This window comes from Tachyglossus aculeatus, chromosome 5 (assembly GCF_015852505.1).
Source record: "Tachyglossus aculeatus isolate mTacAcu1 chromosome 5, mTacAcu1.pri, whole genome shotgun sequence".
NCBI classification, from domain to species: Eukaryota; Metazoa; Chordata; class Mammalia; order Monotremata; family Tachyglossidae; genus Tachyglossus; species Tachyglossus aculeatus.
This window is the reverse complement of record NC_052070.1, coordinates 53822355-53843157: the sequence shown is the minus strand read 5'-3', so window position 1 is coordinate 53843157 and position 20803 is coordinate 53822355. Positions and strand designations below refer to the sequence as shown.

The 20803-nt window shown below is 45.8% G+C and overlaps 1 protein-coding gene across 4 annotated transcripts in view; it reads right to left on the bottom strand.

Moving 5' to 3' along the window:
- Positions 1 to 20803, bottom strand: part of DNAJC16 (DnaJ heat shock protein family (Hsp40) member C16) — a 50960-nt gene that overhangs the window by 14642 nt on the left and 15515 nt on the right. For all 4 annotated transcript variants that reach the window (XM_038746161.1, XM_038746162.1, XM_038746163.1 and 1 more), the window contains exons 4-8: positions 18097 to 18430; positions 10500 to 10684; positions 6521 to 6625; positions 4751 to 4909; positions 318 to 448 (exon numbers count right to left, since the gene is read on the bottom strand). In XM_038746161.1, the coding sequence (XP_038602089.1) occupies positions 318 to 448; positions 4751 to 4909; positions 6521 to 6625; positions 10500 to 10684; positions 18097 to 18430 (914 nt within the window). The remainder of the gene's footprint in view (positions 1 to 317; positions 449 to 4750; positions 4910 to 6520; positions 6626 to 10499; positions 10685 to 18096; positions 18431 to 20803) is intronic.

Below are 20803 nucleotides of genomic sequence, written 5' to 3'. Positions count from 1 at the left end.
AGGTGATCAGGTTGTCCCACAGGGGGCTCACAGTCTTCATCCCCATTTTCCAGATGAGTTAACTGAGGCCCAGAGAAGTGAAGTGACTTGCCCAAGGTCACACAGCAGACAAGTGGCAGAGTCGGCATTAGAACCCATGACCCTCTGACTCCCAGCCCCATGCTCTATCCACTACGCCATGCTGCTTCCCTGATGGTAAGGAGTGTTCAGAGCAGTGCTAAGCTCTCAGTAGATACTCAATGAGTCTCATGTTACGATAAATGTCAAGTTCTCTCCCATTAGCCACAGGAAGCAGAGGAAAAGCCTGGCATTCTTACTTCCTCTGGCGGTGAGATCTCTTGACAGGGCACAGCTCATGAAACAGCCTCTGGTTGGTGAGCCTGGCGGCTAACAGGAACTTGTTCTGGGAGATGAAGTCGTCCATGATTTGCTTCTTCATGCCTCGAGCCTGGAGAAAACAAAGCAAACTACCGATTGTTCTCCCTCTCCCTCGAACCCCCTGAAACTGAATTGGCTTCATCTTGATTTGAAAAGGGAATTTCCGGTTAAAACAGCCAGCCTTGACTTAGGCTGTCTGAGGGGAACAGGAAGACTTTGCCCAAACTGAATGATACTGTTTCAGGGAAAAAAAACCTGCAAGGGTATTTCTGGGCTTAAAAAAACTCACTTTTCATTCCTTCTAAAATCTTTTTATGCTCAGACTGTAAGCCTGTCTTGTCTCTAGACTGTAAACTCATTTTTTTTATGGCATTTGTTAAGCCCTTACTATGTGCCAGGCACTGTGGTAAGCGTTGGGGTAGACACAAGTTAATCAGGTTGGACACAGTCCCTGTCTCACGCAGAGCTCACAGTCTTAATCCACATTTTTCAGATGAGGTAACTGAAGTGCAGAGATGTTAAGTGCCTTGCCCAAAGTTATGGAGCAGGCAAGTGGCGGAGTCAGGATTAGAACCCAGGTCCTTCTGACTCCCACGTCTCTGCTCTAAACATTAGAGACACACTGCTTCTAGTTCACTGTGGGCAGGGAACCTGTTACTGATGTTGTTATACTGTACTCTCCTAAGTGCTTAGTACAGTGCTAAGCACATGGTATTGCCCCCTCCGCAACATCGCCAAGATCTGCCCTTTCCTCTCCATCCAAACCACTACCCTGCTGGCTCAATCTCTCATCCTATCCCAACTGGACTACTACATCAGCCTCCTCTCTGATCTCCCATCCTCCTGTCTCTCCCCGCTTCAATCTATACTTCACGCTGCTGCCCGGATCATCTTTGTGCAGAAACGCTTTGGGCATGTTACTCCCCTCCTCAAAAATCTCCAGTGGCTACCAACCAACCTATGCATCAGGCAAAAACTCCTCACTTTCGGCTTCAAGGCTGTCCATCACCTCGCACCCCCCTACCTCACTTCCCTTCTCTCCTTCTCCAGCCCAGCCCGCACCCTCCGCTCCTCTGCCACTAATCTCCTCAATGTCCCTTGTTCTCGCCATCGACCCCAGGCCCACGTCATCCCCTTGGCCTGGAACGCCCTCCCTCTACACATCTGCCAAGCTAGCTCTCTTCCTCCCTTCAAAGCCCTACTGAGAGCTCACCTCCTCCAGGAGGCCTTCCCAGACTGAGCCCCCTCCTTTCTCTCCCTCTCCTCCCCCTCCCCATCCCCCCACCCTACCTCCTTCCCCTCCCCACAGCACCTGTATATATGTTTGTACAGATTTATTACTCTATTTATTTTACTTGTACATATTTTCTATTCTATTTATTTTATTTTGTTAATATGTTTTGTTTTGTTGTCTGTCACCCCCTTCTAGACTGTGAGCTCGCTGTTGGGTAGGGACCGTCTCTATATGTTGCCAACTGCTTAGTTGTCCCAAGTTCCCAACTGTTCCCAAGTGCTTAGTACAGTGCTCTGCACACAGTAAGCACTCAATAAATACGATTGAATGAATGGTAAGCACTTACTAAATTCCGCTGATGGATTGATTTTACATGGACTGTTGAAAAAAAAATGCTTTGGGGGCAAACTGAAGTTTTGCATCCAATGGTATGATTATGACACTCATTCATTCATTCAATTGTATTTATTGAGCAATTACTGTGTGCAGAGCACTGTACTAAGCGCTTGGGAAGTACAAGTCGGCAACATATAGAGACGGTCCCTACCCAACAACGGGCTCACAGTCTAGAAGGGGGAGACAGACAACAAAACAAAACATGCAGACAAACATATTGAGAGATTATTATGTGCGGAGCACTGACCTGAACACTTGGGAGAGTACAGTCCAACAATACAACAGACACATTTTCTGCCCACAAGGAGCCCACTCTGAAATCAATCAATGGCATTTAACAAGTGCTCACCATGTGTAGAGCTCTGTACTAAGTGCTTGGGAGAGTACAGCACAACAGAGTTAGCAGGCACATTCCCCTCCCACAAGTCTGGATCTAATCAATACTGAGGAACTAGCCCCCAAATCCATATTTTTGCCCTGTATTACCCTGTATCGCCCCCAGCACTTAGAACAATGCTTGGCACATAGTAAGCACTTAATACCATCATTATTATTATTATATATTTGGGGCCAAGCATGGTTTAACCACTTTCCCTGGGCAAAACTGCCCCTCACATTCTCTAAATCACCTGGCAAACAGCTTTGGGCCCCTGACAAATAGTAAGCTCATTGTGAGCAGGGAATGATATCTGATCTCATTACCTTGTACCTATTCCAGCACCTAGTAGAGTGCTTGGCACATAGTAGTGCTTAACAAGTATTATCTAGCTTTATTTCTATTTATTCTGATGACCTGACACCTGTCCACATGTTTTGTTTTGTTGTCTGTCTCCTCCCTTCTAGACTGTGAGCCCGTTGTTGGGTAGGGACCGTCTCAATATGTAACCAACTTGTACTTCCCAAGTGCTTAGTGCAGTGCTCTGCACACAGTAAGTGCTCAATAAATACAATTGAATGAATGAATGTGTCTGTTCATTGTATAATGTAGTCTCCCAAGAGCTCAGTACAGTGCTCTGCACACAGTAAGTGCTCAAAAAATACAATTGAATGAATGAATGATTTCAGCTGTGCTGCCTAAAGAAAGCTGACTCCTTTCATTTGATTAACTACTTATCTTCCAGCAGAAGGTGGAAGCCTGGTAAGATTTTTGGATTTCTCCACCTTGTTAATCTTTCCCTGTAAATCCCAAAGGAACAAACACATTACATTAGAACACAAATTTCCAGACTATTTAGACACACTGGGGAAACTGGGCAGAGATGGGAAACATGCTTGATGGCATTCTTAAGCTCAGCCTCTATTAAGGCTAAGAAGCAGCATGGCTCAGTGGAAAGAGCCCGGGCTTTGGAGTCAGAGGTCATGGGTTCAAATCCTGGTTCCGCCACTTGTCAGCTGTGTGACTTTGGGCAAGTCACTTAACTTCTCTGTGCCTCAGTTACCTCATCTGTATGCCTCAGTTACCTCATCTGTAAAATGGGGATTGACTGTGAGCCCCTCGAGGGACAACCTGACCACCTTGTAACCTCCCCAGCACTTACAATAGTGCTTTGCACATAGTAAGCACTTAATAAATGCTATTACTATTATTATTATTATTATTATAAGGAATCAATCAGTGGTATAAATTAAGCATTTAGAAGCCTTCCCAGACTGTCTGATTTTCCTCATCTCCCACTCCCTTCTGTATCACCCTGACTTTCTCCCTTTCCTCTCCTCCCACTCCCCACTAATCCCAGAGCACTTATGTATATATCTGTACTTTTATTTATTTGTATTGATGTCTGTCTCCCCAACTCCAGACTGTGAGCTCGTAACGGTCAGGGAATGTCGCTGTTTATCATTATATTGTACTTTCCCAAGCACTTAGGACAGTGCTTGAATGAATGCCTGGCTGAATGAATGCAGAGCACTGTGCTAGGTGTTTGGGAGACTACACTATCATAGAGTTAGTAAGACACAATCCCTGTCCACAACGAGCTGGCAGTCTACTGGGAGGGCAGACACTAGTGTACATAACAAGTACATATGTACCTAATAAGGCTGTGGGGTTGAGGGTGAGGTGAATACCAAATACCCAAAGGATACAGATCCAAGTGCATAGACAATGCAGAAGGGAGAGGGAGTAAGGGAAATGAGGGCGTTGCGGAGGAAGGCCTCTTGGAGAGGTGATTTTAATAAGGGTCTGAAGGTGGGGAGAGTGGTGGTCTGTCAGATATTAAGGGTGAGGGCGATCCAGGCCAAAGGGAGGATAGACATAAGGGGTCAGCGGTCAGATAGATGAGACTGGGGCACAGTGAGCAGGCTGGCGCTAAAAGAGTGGAGTGTAATAAGAGATCCGTGAGCTGAGGCAAGAGGGGGAGAGCTGATTCAAGTGCTTAAAGGAAGAGCAAGCAAGGGGACTGACTGATTTCCTAAAATTGTTGCTTCTGACGTGAAATGGCACCAGGCAAGACACGGGTAATGAGAAACATTTGTCTGACTAAAAGGGCAGTATTTATTCCATGGTAATATGAAGCTCAAAATGGGCACTTTTATTCCCTCCCATTGTTGTGCTGGACTCCTCTCCCGCCCCCTGCGACCTGCCCTGCTCACGTAACTTGTGCCTCCCAACTGAACCTTGAAGGGTTGTGGTCTCTACATGTTGCAACTTGTACTTCCCAAGAGCTTAGTACAGTGCTCTGCACACAGTAAGCGCTCAATAAATATGACTGAATGAATGAATAAAAATGAACCTGCACATACCTGCACAACATCGGCTGGTTTGTTGATATGTTCCTTAAAGATTAACATGGTGGGGGCAAAGACATTGATGTTATACTGACTTGTCATCTCTTCGGTCCCTCTTAATCCAACATACACATAGCCAAATGACAAATAATCCTTGTAGGCAAAAGCAGTCAACTGTGGAGATGAGAGAGAATGGAAATACAGCTCAATACAGGGTCTTTATTTCAAACTGGAGTTGAATTTTCCTCTATAATGGGCTGTCATTCTGTTGTGGCTACAAGAGCCTCATGCTTTGGCACTTGGTAGGAGTTCAATAAATACACATTAATTATTATGACACACTGAGAAAAATGGGCTGACAAACACAATCCATTTCTATTAAAGAGCAAGGTCAGAAGCCAACTCTCTCCCTCTGACTCCACGGATCTAAGTAAGCTTCTGACATTTCCAAATTCATTCCTGTAAAGTGGTTTTCAACATTACCTCCCAAGAGAGCACTGGATTCATTAGCCAGGTGCTCCATCAGAACACACTGAAATGCTCTAACTTCAGAACTTGAGATTTTGGCCTCCATGTAAAGAACACGCCACCCCAACACAGACATAAGTCAAATAGAACTAGAATTTAGGTAGGAATTGAGTTCAAATTTAACTTGAAGGAAACCTCAGTAAGGAACAGGTTAAATAGGGTCCTTCTTTAAGTAGAAGACACATAGGCAGCCTGGCCTAGCGTTAAGCCATTTCTCCTATTCTCCCTCCCTTCTGCGCCGCCCAATAAACTTGATATTCTCCCCACCCCAAGCTTTACATCCCTTATGTACATATCTTATATTCTGCCATTTCCCCTATCTATAATTTATTTAAATGTCTGTCTCCTTCTCTGGACGGTGAGCTCCTGTGGGCAGGGCTCATATCTACCAACTCCATACTATTTTGCTCTCCCAAGTGCTTAGTTCAGTGCTCTCCACACAGTAAGCACTCAATAAATAACAGTGATTGATTGAAAGAGCAGAGGACTAAGAGTCAGGATACCTGGGTTCAATCCTGGCTCTACAACTGGACTGCTGTATGACTTTGGGCAAGTCACTTGACTTCTCTGTGCCTAAGTTTCTTACCCTAAATATGGGGATAAAATACCTGTTCTCCTTGTCTCAGACTGTGAGCCCCATGTAGGACAGTGACTGCGTCCAACCTGATTATCCTGAATCTATTCCAGTGCTTAGCACAAAGTAAGAGCTTAACAAATCACATATACTATTATAAGCTTGAATTACATCTTAAGCAAACAGCAAAATGCAAATGGCTAAACAACAGGAAATCTACCACTACTGGGAATCAACGTGGCCAAGTGGATGGAGCCTGGACCCGGGTATCAGAAGGCTGGGTTCTAATCCCAGCTCTGCCACTTGGCTCCTGTGTCACCTTAGGCAAGTCACAACTTCTCTGGGCCTCAGTTACCTCATCTGTAAAATGGGAATTAAGAGTCCCATGTACGACATGTCCATGCCCCATGTCCAATCTGACTAGCTTTTATCTACCAACACCTCTCACTTCTCTCTCAGGGCTCAATTTGGGTGGGAGATGACAAAATTTACATTTAGTTCACAAGGCACCATGCCCCGACACAGAGATCACTCTCTACTTGTGTCAGACATAGACTGTGGCCAACCTGATTAGACTGTATCTAACCCATTGCTTAGTACAGTGCCTGGCACACAGTAAACGCTTAACAAATACCATTAAAAAAAAAGTAGACGAATTCACTATGCAACTGCACTCACATTACCTTGTACAGCAACGGCACTAGTGGCATTTGGTCAAACAGAAGGACGTGAGGCTTATTCTCTTGTTGCCAGCCAGACAGGAAGCGGACATAATTTTTATCTGTAACCTTAAATTTAAAAGAGAACATCAGCTTCTATTTTTCAATTTAACATTTAAATACCTGGGTGGTAATTCAACCTCCTTAAACCCCCCAACCAAAAGCCAACCACCTCTTCCTCAAACAGAAACTCCTTACCTTTGGCTTTAAATCACTCAATCACCTCGCCCCCTCCTACCTCACCTCATTACTCTCCCATCACAACCCAGCTTGCATACTTCGCTCCTCTAATGCCAACCTTCTCACTGTACCTCGATCTTGTCTATCTTGCTGCCGATCTCTCGCCCATGTCCTGCCTCTAGCCTGGAATGCCCTCCCTCTTCATACCTGACAGACAATTACTCTCCCCACCGGCAAACCCATATTGAAGGCATAATTCCTCCAAGAGTCCTTGTCTGACTAAGCTCTCTTTTCATCTTATCCCACGCCCTTCTGTATCATCTTGATTCGCTCCCTTTGTTCATCCCCCCTCCCGGTCCCACAGCACTTAGGTACATATCTGTAATTTTATTTATTTATACATCTGTTTTCCCCTCTAGACTGTAAGCTCGTTGTGGGAAGGGAATGTTGCCAACTTGTACTTCTCAAGCACTTAGTACAGTGCTCTGCACACAGTAAGTGTTCAATAAATACGACTGAATGAATGAATGAGTCTGTTATATTGTTATACCGTATTTCCAAACGCTTAGTATAGTGCTCTGCACACAATAAGGGGTCAATAAATATGGCTTACTGGCTGGTTGAACCAACTTTCAAATGTCTTTCTGAAAAAAATCTGTAAATAGATTCAACTCCCATCTCGATAGATGGCTTCCTTCTAAACCAAGGTCAGTACCAGGTTTTTAGAACTTCAGTACTGGGTCCGAGCTGATTATCTTGTATCGATCCCAGAGTTTAGCCATTTCCAAATGCTTAGTATAGTGCTCTGCACACAATAAGGGGTCAATAAATATGGCTTACTGGCTGATTTATTTATTTATTTTATTTGTACATATCTATTCTATTTATTTTATTTTGTTGGTATGTTTGGTTTTGTTCTCTGTCTCCCCCTTTTAGACTGTGAGCCCACTGTTGGGCAGGGACTGTCTCTATATGTTGCCAATTTGTACTTCCCAAGCGCTTAGTACAGTGCTCTGCACATAGTAAGCGCTCAATAAATACGATTGATGATGATGATGATTGAACCAACTTTCAAATGTCTTTCTGAAAAAAATCTGTAAATAGATTCAACTCCCATCTCGATAGATGGCTTCCCTCTAAACCAAGGTCAGTACCAGGTTCTTAGAAATTCAGTACTGGGTCCGAGTTGATTACCTTGTATCGATCCCAGAGTTTAGCACAGTGCTTGGCTTATAGTAAGTGGTTAATGCGTACCCCAAATATTATTCTTATGACTCAAATCTCCTAATATCAGCTCCTAAACAGCCAAGAGTCTAGCGAAGGAAGTAATCCTTCCCCTCGAGATGGGGGTAGGACAGGAAAGACTCCCTGGAGTCTCTGGAGCACCTCTGTTACTATACCTGATTCCCATGCCACAGTAGTTCCTGGGCACTACCCAGTGACCCTCCCCACCCCACAGGGCTCCTGCCATGCCATGGCAAGGGAGAGAATTGAGGGTGTCCTTGTTGGAAAAGCAGCTTTATGGAATGAACTAGAAATAACACCACACTCCCCACTTAGGTACCCAAATTCCCCCTGCCCATATCCACCTTCATGGGAGGTAGGGGCATTGGGAAAAGTAGGCATTCCAACAGCCTTCCTGGAGTGCTGCTCTCTGGATGGGGTTATAATAATAATTAATACTAATAATTTTGGTATTTGTTATGCACTTACTGTGTGCCAGGCATTGTACTAAGTGCTGGGTTGGAAACTAGCAAGTTGGGTTGGACACAGTCTCTGTCCCACGTGGGGCTCACGGTCTCAATCCCCATTGTACAGATGAGAGAACTGAGGCACAGAGAAGTAAAGTGACTTGACCAAGGTGTCAAAGCTGACGTGGTGGAGTGGGGATTAGAATCCATGACCTTCTGACAGTAAATAAAAATATTTATTTTATTTTGTTAATATGTTTTGTTTTGTTTGTTTTGTTCTCTGTTTCCCCCTTCTAGACTGTGAGCCCACTGTTGGGTAGGGACCGTCTCTATATGTTGCCAACTTGTACTTCCCAAGCGCTTAGTCCAGTGCTCTGCACACAGTAAGCACTCAATAAATACGATTGATTGATTGACTGATTGGTGCCTTAGGGAGTACTGGCGAATATTTCTGGTTCTTCTACCGCTAATGCCATCCACAAAGGAATTGAATGGGGAAAGTGGTGGCACGGGGGGCTGACTTGGCGGCTCAGATCCCTAGAGGCCCTGCACCTCACTTCTGATTTACAGATACCATGTCCTTAAAACGATTCCTCTGCCCTCCTGGCTTTTGGTTTCCCGATTTCAGCTCTCCATTCGGCAGCTGTCAGACTCCTGCTGTCATTCATTAATCTCATGTCCTACCCAGGGTAGCTGCACTGAGGTGAGAATAACTTCGATGCCAGTGGTGTCGTAAAAGCCCCAGAGACCCATGTCAACCCACCCAGAACTCTCCTCTTTCTATGCCACCTTCCTGGGCAGCAAGACAACATGGGAGGCCACAGTTAAGGCAGCTGTTTCTCCCAATGTCCCTGCCATGCACACGGTGAGGATGCCCAAATGCACTTCATGCCCTTAGGGTCTTTTTCTTCTATTCCAGGTGAGCTACCCTGCATGGCGTGGGCTGTATCTTTGCCTTCTAGGCCATGAATTCAGAAGATGTTTATGGTAGAATACTGTCTTATAACAGTGTGGCCTAGTGGATACAACATGGGCTTGGGAGTCAGAAGGACCTGGGTTCTGATCTCAGCTCTGCCATTTGTCTGCTGTGTGACTTGGGGCAAGTCACTTCACTTCTTTGTGCTTCAGTTACCTCATCTGTAAAACAGAGATTAATACTGTGAGCCCGACGGACATGGACTGTGTCCAACCTGATTAGCTGGAATCTACCCAAGTCCTTACAAAGTCCCTGGCACATAGTAAGCGCTTAACAAATATCACAAAAACAGAAAAAAAAGCCCAAAAAACAAAACCAACAACAGCGTCCCCCGCTTTGCCCCCCCCCCCCCCGGCCCCCGCCCCCACAAAACCAAGCCAAAAAAAACCCCCAAAACCGACTTGGGCTTTGATGGAATATCTAGTAGGAAGCAGAAGTTCCCAAATACTTTGGTTAACTCCTTCCCAGAATATTTGTTGGCAGGTCGAAATGTTGTAGACATGCCATCACATAAAAATGGTCTTATTTTTCACTTGGAAGTCTTAATCCTTTCCTCAGCAATTACTGGAACTGTCACAAAAGAAGTGAACTTCTCTTCTCTTGCAGTGAGTACCTCACCTACCGCGATGATTAGTCTCGATCTAGAAAATGTCTCTATGACTTTTAAAACAGGACAAGAGGTGAGAAAGGTTTGAAAAGAGGGATTTTCAGAGTTTGCTATAAAGATGACAGGAGAAGGGAGATCCCCAAATGGCAGTCAACTCTTCACAACCCAGTCCCTTCTCAATTACGGATTTCCCTTCTCCGGCTCTGTCTGACCGAGTCCGCTTTGCAATGGGATCTGATGCAAATTTACCTTTTCAAAATTCCTTTTTCTGAAAGAGTGACACTTTAAATAACTACTATACAATTACTCCTAGCTGAATTGGTATTCTATGCTTTCTTTTCCCTATTGTCATGTCAAACACTTTGTTCACCTGTAAAGGGATTTGTGTGGGATGAGATCACAGATAATACAATTTAAGATTTAAAAAAATGTCTAGCATCCACAACTGCCTCCCAAAATTGTACTGTTCCTGGTCTCTCCATCGCCTACCTTCTCAACCAAGTTTCCAGGAAGAAGGCTCTCCACAAACTGCCGCAGATTCTCCCGGATAACTGCATTATGGAAGAAGGAGATTTTTCCATTTATGACTCCTAGGATTGAAGGTGTGCTATGGGCCCCCAGGTGGTGTGCTAGCCGTCTTTCATATCCTGCGTGGACAACTCCAATCCCCACTCCTGGAAGAGAAAGACAGGTTTAATTCAGCTTCTCCTCAGTTCGGGCTTACTGCACTGAAAGATCTTTCTGGAAGATAAGGCTACCCCCAAAAGAATGTTACTCACCTGAAACAGAACTATTTCCTTTTCTTTTTTTTATGGTATTTGTTAAATGCTTATTATGTTCCAGGCACTGTACTAAGTACTGAGGTAGATATGAGCCTAGACTGAGCCCCCTTTTTCCTCTCCTCCTCCCCGCCGCCCTACTTCTTCCCCTCCCCACAGCACTTGTATATATGTTTGTACATATTTATTACTCCCCACAGCACTTGTATATATGTTTGTACATATTACTCTATTTTACTTGTACATATTTACTATTCTATTAATTTTGTTAATGATGTGCATCTAGCTTTACTTCTATTTAATCTGATGACTTGACACCTGTCCACATGTTCTGTTTTGTTGCCTGTCTCCCCCTCCTAGACTGTGAGCCCATTGTTGGGTAGGGACCATCTCTATATGTTGCCAACTTGTACTTCCCAAGCGCTTATTACAGTGCTCTGCACACAGTAAGCGCTCACTAAATACGACTGAATGAATGAATGAATGAATAAATGAATGAATATGAGTTAAGTTGGACACAATCCATGTCCCACATGGGGCTCACACTCAATCCCCATTTTACAGATGAGAGAACTGGGGCCCAAATAAACTAAGTGATATGCTCAAGGTTACCCAGCAGACAAGTGGTGGAGCTGGAATCAGAAGCCAGGACTTTCTCACTTCCGGGACCGTGCCCGATCCACACGGCTTCCCGGTTGGGAGGGAGGAGCAATGACTGGCTACCACGCTTTCCGCGGCTACTCCACGGCCACACTAATTCACCTGCAGAACCTGGGCCTAATCCAGAAGATCCCTATCCCACCCCCAAAAGCCAAACCTCCCTACCTCCATTGTGCAGCTCTGGGCTGACTAATATGGGGCAGTGGAGTGGCCAATGGCGATATTCCCTCCGAGCTGACTCTCTGTCTCCATTTACCAACGGCACCTGCTTCTTTCGCTCCCTCCACTGCTGCCTTAACTTTCCAGCTGCTGAAGCTGAGTCAGCACCTGACCCCTGAGGTGAAGGCCCCAAGTCACTGGACAATATTCCTAATGGGTATAGCCATGGGGCATTAGGTCCTGTGCAGATTTTTCCATCAAAAATAAGCCAAAGAAAACAAAGTATTAGGATTAGTAGTGGCTAAGGAAACCTTCAAGAATCCCTTTAATTAATCAGTCGAGGAATGGTATTTATTGAGCTCTTGCCTTGTGCCGAACACTGTATGATGTGTTTAGGAGAAAATACAGTAGAGTTGGTCGATGCATTCCCTGTCCACAAGGAGCTCACAGCCTAGGCGGGGTGACAGATATTGAAATAAATGACTGATGGGAGGATGGGAGAGTATAAGGATATGTACTTAAGAGAAGCAGCGTGGCTCAGTGGAAAGAGCACGGGCTTTGGAGTCAGAGGTCATGGGTTCAAATCCCAGCTCCGCCAATTGTCAATCAATCAATTGTATTTATTGAGCGCTTACTGTATGCAGAGCACTATACTAAGCGCTTGGGAAGTACAAGTTGGCAACATATAGAGACGGTCCCTACCCAATGTTCATTCATTCAATCATATTTATTGAGCGCTTCCTGTGTGCAGAGCACTGTACTAAGCGCTTGGGAAGTACAAGTTGGCAATATATAGAGATGGTCCCTACCCAACATTCATTCATTCAATCGTATTTATTGAGCGCTTCCTGTGTGCAGAGCACTGTACTAAGCGCTTGGGAAGGACAAGTTGGCAACATATAGAGACGATCCCTACCCAACATTCATTCATTGAATTGTATTTATTGAGCGCTGTGTGCACAGCACTGTACTAAGCGCTTAGGAAGTCCAAGTTGGCAACATATAGAGACGGTCCCTACCCAACAACGGGCTCAAGGTCTAGAAGGGGGAGACAGACAACAAAACATATTAACAAAATAAAATACATAGAATAGATATGTACAGGTAAAATAAATAAATAGATAATGCTGCTGCCAGCTATGTGACTTTGGGCAAGTCACTTAACTTCTCTGTGCCTCAGTTACCTCATCTGTAAAATGGGGATTAAGACTGTGAGCCCCCCGTGGGACAACCTGATCACCTTGTAACATCCCCAGTGTTTAGAACAGTGGTTTGTGCATAGTAAGCGCTTAATAAATGCCATCATTATTATTATTATTATTAAGTGCTATGGGCCTGGAGCTGGGGGTGAATATCAGGTTCTCAAGGGGTACAAATCCAAGTGCATAAGGCAATACAGAGGGAGGGTGAATGGGAGAAATGAGGGATGGTCAGGGAAGGCCGCTTGGAAGAGTTGTGATCTTAGTCGGGCTTTGGAGGTTGGGACGAAGGTCACTGGTGGTATATGACGGGGAGGGAGTTCCAGGTCAGAGGGAGGATGAGGGCAAGGGATCAGTAGTGAGATGGATGAGATCAAGGTACAAGGAGCAGGTGTTACATGGCGAAATGTTGGATTGGGTTGTAGTGGGAGTAAGGTAGGAGGGGGCTAGTTGATTGGGTGCCATAAACCAATGTTGAGGACCTTCTATTTTATGCAGGGGTGAAAGGGCAGCCACTGAAGATGTCTGAGAAGTGGGGAGACGTGGAATGAATGGCTATTATGAAAAATGATCCAGGCAGCAGAAGTATGGACTAGAGAGGGGAGAGATAGGAGGCAGAGAAGCAATATGGCATAGTGGACAGAGCTCCGGCCTGAGAATCAGAAGGTCATGGGTTCCACTCCCTGCTTTGCCACGTGTCTGCTGTGTGACCTTGGGCTAGTCACTTCACTTCTCTGTGCCTCAGTTACCTTACCTGTAAAATGGGGGTTGAGACTGTGAGTCCTAAGTGGGACAGGGACTGTGTCCAACCCAATTTTGCTAGTAGCCACTTCAGCACTTATTATGGTGCTTGGCACATAGTAAGTGCATATTATTATTATTATTGCAGTAGAGAAGGCGGGATGTAAGAACTTGGAACAGAATGGTAACAGTTTGGATGGAGAGGAAAGGACTAATTTTAGAGATGTTGTGCAAGCTGAATCGAAAGAACTTGGCGACACATTGAATATGGGGGTTGAATAAGAGAGCTGAGTCGAGGATAATGCCAAAGTTGCGGGTTTTGAGACAGGGAGGGTGGTGGTGTTGTCTACAGTGATGGGAAAGTTGCAGGGAGGACAGGGTTTGGGTGGGAAGATGAGGAGTTCTGTTTTGGATATGGTACGTTTGAGGGGTCAGTGGGACTTCCTAACAGAAATGTCCTGGAGGCATGAAATGTGGGTCTGTAGAAAAGGAGGGAGGTCAGGCCTGGAGAGAGAGATTTGGGGATCATCCGCACAGAGGTGGTAGTTGAAGCCATGAGATCAAATGAGTTCTCCAAGGGAGTGGGTGTAGATGGAGAATAGAAAAGGACCCAGAAATGCGGCTTAGAAGACTCCCACAGTTAGGTGGTGGGAAGCAGGGAAGGATGTGGCAAAAGAAACTTTATCCAGTGATAAGGGGAAGAGATGAAGTGGATAATAATAATGATAAAATAATAATAATGATATTTGTTAGTGTGCTGGGGCAGATTCAAGTTAATCAGGATAGATAGAATACTCGTCCCACATGGGGCTCACACTCTGCTCACAGTCTAAGTAGGAGGGAGAACAGACTCCCTCATTTTACAATTGAAGAACCTGAGGCACAGAGAAGTTAAATTGATTTGTTCAAGGTCACACAGCAAGCAAGTGGCAGAACTGGGATTAGAGCCCAAGTCCTCTGAGATCCAGGCCTTGCTACTGTCTGTTTCCCTCTGCTAGGCTGTCCACTCTCTGAGGGCAGGGATTATGTCTACCATCTCTATTGTACTCCTCCAAGTGCTAAATAGCTTTGCACACAGTGAGCGCTGAAAAAACCCCCTACTGATTATATAAATTTCCTGCTTACCTGGAGATCATTACGGTTTATGATTGGTAAATACAGTTCCCTTGGCAGGATTCATTTTTACCTCATATAAGCTTATTCACTATTCCGGGTCTGGACTAGATAGTTCTACACCTGCAGCAATGATTTTGCATAATATTCTGTTGTCTTGTGCTCTCCCAAGCACCTTAATACAGAGCCCAACCCCTGTGAAGGTAAAAAAGCAAATGCAAGTGCTACCAGGGAAGCAGCATGGACTAGTGGAAAGATAACAGGCCTGGGAGCCAGAGAATCTGGTTCCCAGCTCTGCCACTTACCTGTTGTGTGACCTTGGGCAAGTCACTTCACTTCTCAGTGACTCAACTTTCTTAACTGCAGAATGGGGATTCAATATCTAGTCTCCTTCCTACTTCAACTGTGAGCCCCACGTGGGCCAGGGACTGTATATGGCTTGATTAACTTGTAAGTGCCCTAGTGCCTAGAACAGTGCTTGATACATAGTAAGCACTTAAATACCACATCTGGTCTGGAATGCCCTCCCTCCTCCTATCAGACAGATGATTGCTCTCCCCCCCACTCAAAGCCTTACTGAATGTACATCTCCTCCAAGAAGCCTTCCCTGATTAAGCCTCCCCTCTCCTCTCACTCCCTTCTGCACTGCTCTTACTTGCTCCTTCATTCATCCTCCCATCCCCACAGCACGTATGTATACATCTGTATATATGTGTAATTTATTCACTTATCTACTTATTTATAGTAATGTCTGTCTCCCCTTCTAGGCTGTGAGCTCGTTGTGGGCAGGAATGTGCCTGTCTGTTGTTATATTGTACGCTCCCAAACGCTTAGTACGGTGTTCTGCACACAGTAAGCGCTCAATAAATATGACTGAATGAATAAAAACAAAACTCCAGTTACTCTAGGTTATGGATTAGAAAGAATTTTGAATCAAAGTATGCTCTCTAAAGGGTCTCTTCTACCCTGCACTTTCAGGATCTCAAGTTTAGCCCCCTCTGTGGAGGTGCTAACCCCACATACAGCCTAAACTTAGTACTAAATAATAACAACAATAATACTAATTATGTTATTTGTTAAGCACTTACTGTGTGTGAGGCACTGCACTAAGCGCTGGGGGGGGATACAAGAAATCGAGTTGGACACAGCCCACGTCCCACGTAGGGCTCACAGTTTCAATCCCCATTTTGCAGATGAGGTAACTGAGGCCCAGAGAAGTGAAGTGACTCACCCAAGGTGACACAGCAGACAGGTGGCGGAGCCGGAATTGGAACCCATGACCTTCTGACTGCCAGGCCTGGGCTCTATCCACTAGGCCAGGCTACATCAGAAGCCTGGCTCCACCAGGGATCGGCCTCTTGGAAGGGCTCCCTAGTTCGGAACGGATTCAGCTCAGTTCTGCCTGACTCTCCAAATGAGGGACCGCTGACTGTGGCTGAAATGATATGGTGCTGAATCCGTCCTGCTACAGTCAAGTTTAATGAAGTGCAACCTGGTTACCAAACGTTTTGAGAACAAAAAGACTTCAGGCAGAAAGATTTAAAATTAAGAAAATGTTTACCCATCAGTCGATAGTAGTGAGTGGGTACCCGCTGGGGATAGAGCACTGTAATAAGCACTTGGGAGAGTAGGACAGAATTAGCAAATGATTGCTGCTTTCAAGGCAGGTTTATACTGACACAGGTAAGCACATATATTTATATTTAATATTCATAAACATACATAATAATGGTATTTGTTAAGCACTTACTATATGCAAAGCACTGTTCTAAGCGCTGGGAGGGGATACAAGGTGATCAGGTTGTCCCACTTGAGGCTCACAGTCTTCATCCCCATTTTACAGATGAGGTAACTGAGACACAGAGAGGTTAAGTGACTTGCCCCAAGTCACACAGCTGACAATTGGCGGAGCCAAGATTTGAACCCATGACCTCTGACTCCCAAGCCCGGGCTCTTCCCACTGAGCCACACTGCTTAACTGCTTTCTGTAGAACAGAAGATAGAGCACGGGCCTTGGAGTCAGAGGGACCTGCGTTCTAATCCTGACTCTGCCACTTGCCTGCTGGGTGACCTTGGGTAAGTCACTTCACTTCTCTGTGACTCGGTTACCTCATCTGTAAAATGGCTGCAAGCGCCATGTGAAAGAGGGACTGCTTCCAACCTGATTAGCTTGTAACTACCCCAGTGCATAGTACAGTGCCTGGCACATAGTAAGTGTTTAACAAATACTATTAAAAATAAATAAAAAAACAGTATACCTACTTACATAAAGATCACTATGGACTACAGTTGGTAAATTCAGCTCCCTTTAGGGGATCCATTCCTAAATAAGACTATTTACTAATTATCTCATGAGCTCTTACATTGGTTTTCCCTAGATCTGGCATTCTGCTTGATATTAAGGTGGAAGGAGGAAACAGCTCTAGAGAGGGAGTGAGGCACTGCCAATCATTCACTGTGCTTTTGCACAGATCAATTTACGTTCTCGACTACTTAAGCATTTGCTCTTTCATATAGGCACCTTTCCAGCATCATCATCTTCCTGTGTCTTCAGTCCTTTTAAAGATAATAATAATAATAATAATAATGGTATTTGTTAAGTGCTTACTATGTGCCAAGCCCCGTTCTAAGCCCTGGGGTAGATACAAGGTAATCATGTTGTCCCAGGCGGGGCTCACAGTCTTAATTCCCATTTTACAGAGGAGGCAACTGAGGCACAGAAAAGTGAAGTGACCTGCCCAAAGTCACATAGCAGGCAAGTGGCAGAGCTGGGATTAGAACCTACGACCTCTGACTCCCAAGCCCGGGCTCTTTCCGCTAAGCAATATGTGCCAGGCACTGTACTAAAGGCTGGGGTGGAAACAACGTTGGACAGAATCCACATCCCACATGGGTCTCACAGTCTTAATCCCCACTTTACAGTTGAGGTAACTGAGTCAGGGAAGTTAAGTGACTTGCCCAAGATCCCACAGCAGATAAGTGGCAGGACTTGGATTAAAACCCTGGTCCTAAACTCTTTCCGAGGAGGGAATCTATCTTGAACCTCTCCTGAACTCTCCCAACCTGTTAGCTCAGTGTTTTATACAGAGTAGATGACTGACTAGGTAAATACGACTGATTGATTAAAAGAAATTCTTATGGTTTCCTCAGACAGTAACTTCACGGGGTTACTTGCAAGCCAACCCTCTCAGAAATCGAGATCTGAGTATCCACTCTGACACCGAAGTTTCTAACTGAAACCAGCCACACAGAACTAAGGAACAACTTTGTCGAAAGCCTCTCTAAAATCACGCGCTCAGGATTGTTAAATTTCAGGCACCGGTGGGGGGAAATTAAAAGTTTCCTCTCTCCCACCCTCACCGTCCAGAGCCAAACGGCTCTCGCTACAGTGCAAGAGTTTTTCGAAGGCTGCCAAGATGAGCAATCACTTCTTACCCAATCCTTCAAGTTCCTGAACAACTTCCTTCCAGATGGGTTCAATGTGGACACAGCTAAAGCACCAATCGGAGGTGATCTTGATGAGGTAGGGCTTCTTGAAGCTGTCTGGAAGCACCTCATTTACGTAATGGGAGAAGTGCAGTAGGTATTTCTCATCTGAGGAGTCTCGTCGCTCAGAATTAAAAGGGAAGTGAAAAAAGGATTCGTCGAAGTAAAAATTTTCATGGAAGTGGCGGAAGTGATGGCTCTGCTGCTGCTGGTGGTACCCCTGATTCTCGCCCGCATCTCCGTAGCGATCAAAATTTGCTCTTTTTTCTTCATTGGACAGAATCTGATGGGAGAAAAAAAAAATGTAAGCATCAGAACTGAAAAAGGAAATAGACACTGAGATATCCAACTGCTGGACTTCTCCTAGCCCCTCTAACCATAAAAAACTATTATTTAACTGATACTATGATTTACTAGTTTTAGCCTGCTTCCCCTCCCCCCCCCCCCCCCCCGCGGCCTGTGTTTGTCCTCTCCCACCCCGTTTTGGACAAGGATGGCATCTGACTCAACATCCCTACATTGATCCTTGATGACTTCAATAACCATTCAGGTGTTCCCGACAACCCTTCCACTGACCGCTTCCTCTCACTCAAGTCCACGACCTTCCTGTTCCACCCCACCTCGCCAACTCACCTACTCCCACTTCCTCTCAAAATCTACCCCTTCCACTTACACCTCTGCCCCCAGCCCTTTGTACCATGTCAAAACACTTGTAGCCTCCTTTCTTCCTTCCCTGACCACCGTCTTCAACCGTTTCCTCTCCAATGGCTTCTTACCCATTGCCTTCAAACATGCTCATATATTCCCTATCTTAAAAAAAATAAAAATTCCCCGAGGCCCCATGATTCCCTCCAGTTATCACCCCATTTCCTTCCTACCATTTTTCTCCAAACTCTTTGAGAAAGCTGTTTACAGCTGCTGCCCCCACTTCCCCTCTTGGATCCCCCTCTAATCTGGTTTCTGCTTCCTTCACTTGACTGAAACAGCCCTTTCCATGGTCACCAATGACATCTTTCTTGACAAATCCAAAGGCCTCTATTCCGTTCTAATCTTCCTCGACTGCTCGGTTGTCTTTGAAACTGTGGACCACTCCCCTCTCTAGGGAAGATTATCCAATTTAGGCACAGATCTGAGAGGACAGTGTCAGTGAAGGCTCTTCACTCCTCTCTGGCCACTCCTCAGTCCCTTTCGAAGGCTCCTCCTCTGCCACTCACCCTCTAACTATGGGAGTCCCTCAAGGCTCAGTCCCGGGTCCCCTTCTTTTCTCCATCTACACCCTTTCCCTTGGAGAACTCATTCACTCCCAAGGCTTCAACTACGGCATCTTCGTGGATTGACTTCCAAACCTATCTCTATGGCCTTGATCTCACTCTTTCTCTACAGTCTCACAGCTCTTCCAAACAATAGTAGTAATAATAATAATTATGGTATTTGTTAAGCACTTACTATGTGCCAGGCACTGTACTAAGCACTGGGGTGGATATGAGCAAAACACGTTGGATGCAGTCCCTGTTCCATGTGGGGGCTCACAGGCTCAATCCCCATTTTACAGCTGGGTAACTGAGGCACAGAGAACTGAAGTGACTTACCCAAGGTCACACGGCAGACAAGTGGCAGAGCCGGAATTAGAACCCATGACCTTCTGACTTCCAGGCCTGTGCTCTATCCACTATGCCATGCTGCTTCTTATCTTAAGGACATCTCTACTTGGATGGCCTGCCAACACCTCCAACTCATCATATCCAAGACAGAACTCCTCATCTTCCCACCCAAGCCCTCTCCTCCCCCATCTATTTTTTTTTATCATTGTAGATAACTCCACTATTGAACAAGCCCAGAACCTTGACATTATCCTCAACTCATCTCTGAACTCGTCCTCCCTCCCAAACCCTGCCCTCTCCCTGACTTTCCCATCACTGTTGACGGCACTACCATCCTTCCCGTCTCACAGGCCCGCAACCTTGGTGTCATCCTCGACTCCGCTCTCTCGTTCACCCCTCACATCCAAGCCGTCACCAAAACCTGCCGGTCTCAGCTCTGCAACATTGCCAAGATCCGCCCTTTCCTCTCTATCCAAACCGCTACCCTGCTCATTCAAGCTGTCATCCTATCCTGTCTGGACTACTGTATCAGCCTCCTCTCTGACCACCCATCCTCACGTCTCTCCCCACTTCAAGCCATACTTCACACCGCTGCCCAGACTGTCTTTGTCCAGAAATGCTCTGGGCATGTTACTCCCCTCCTCAAAAATCTCCAGTGGCTACCAATCTGCCTGCACATCAGGCAGAAACTCCTCACACTCGGCTTCAAGACTCTCCATCACCTTGCCCCCTCCTACCTCACCTCCCTTCCCTCCTTCTACAGCCCACCCCGCACCCTCCGCTCCTCTGCCGCTAATCTCCTCACCGTGCCTCGTTCTCGCCTGTCCCGCCGTCGACCCCCGGCCCAAGTCATCCCCCTGGCCTGGAATGCCCTCCCTCTGCCCATCCTCCAAGCTAGCTCTCTTCCTCCCTTCAAGGCCCTACTGAGAGCTCACCTCCTCCAGGAGGCCTTCCCAGACTGAGCCCCCTCTTTCCTCTCCCCCCCATCACCCTCTCCATCCCCCCGTCTTACCTCCTTCCCTTCCCCACAGCACCTGTACATATGTATATATGTT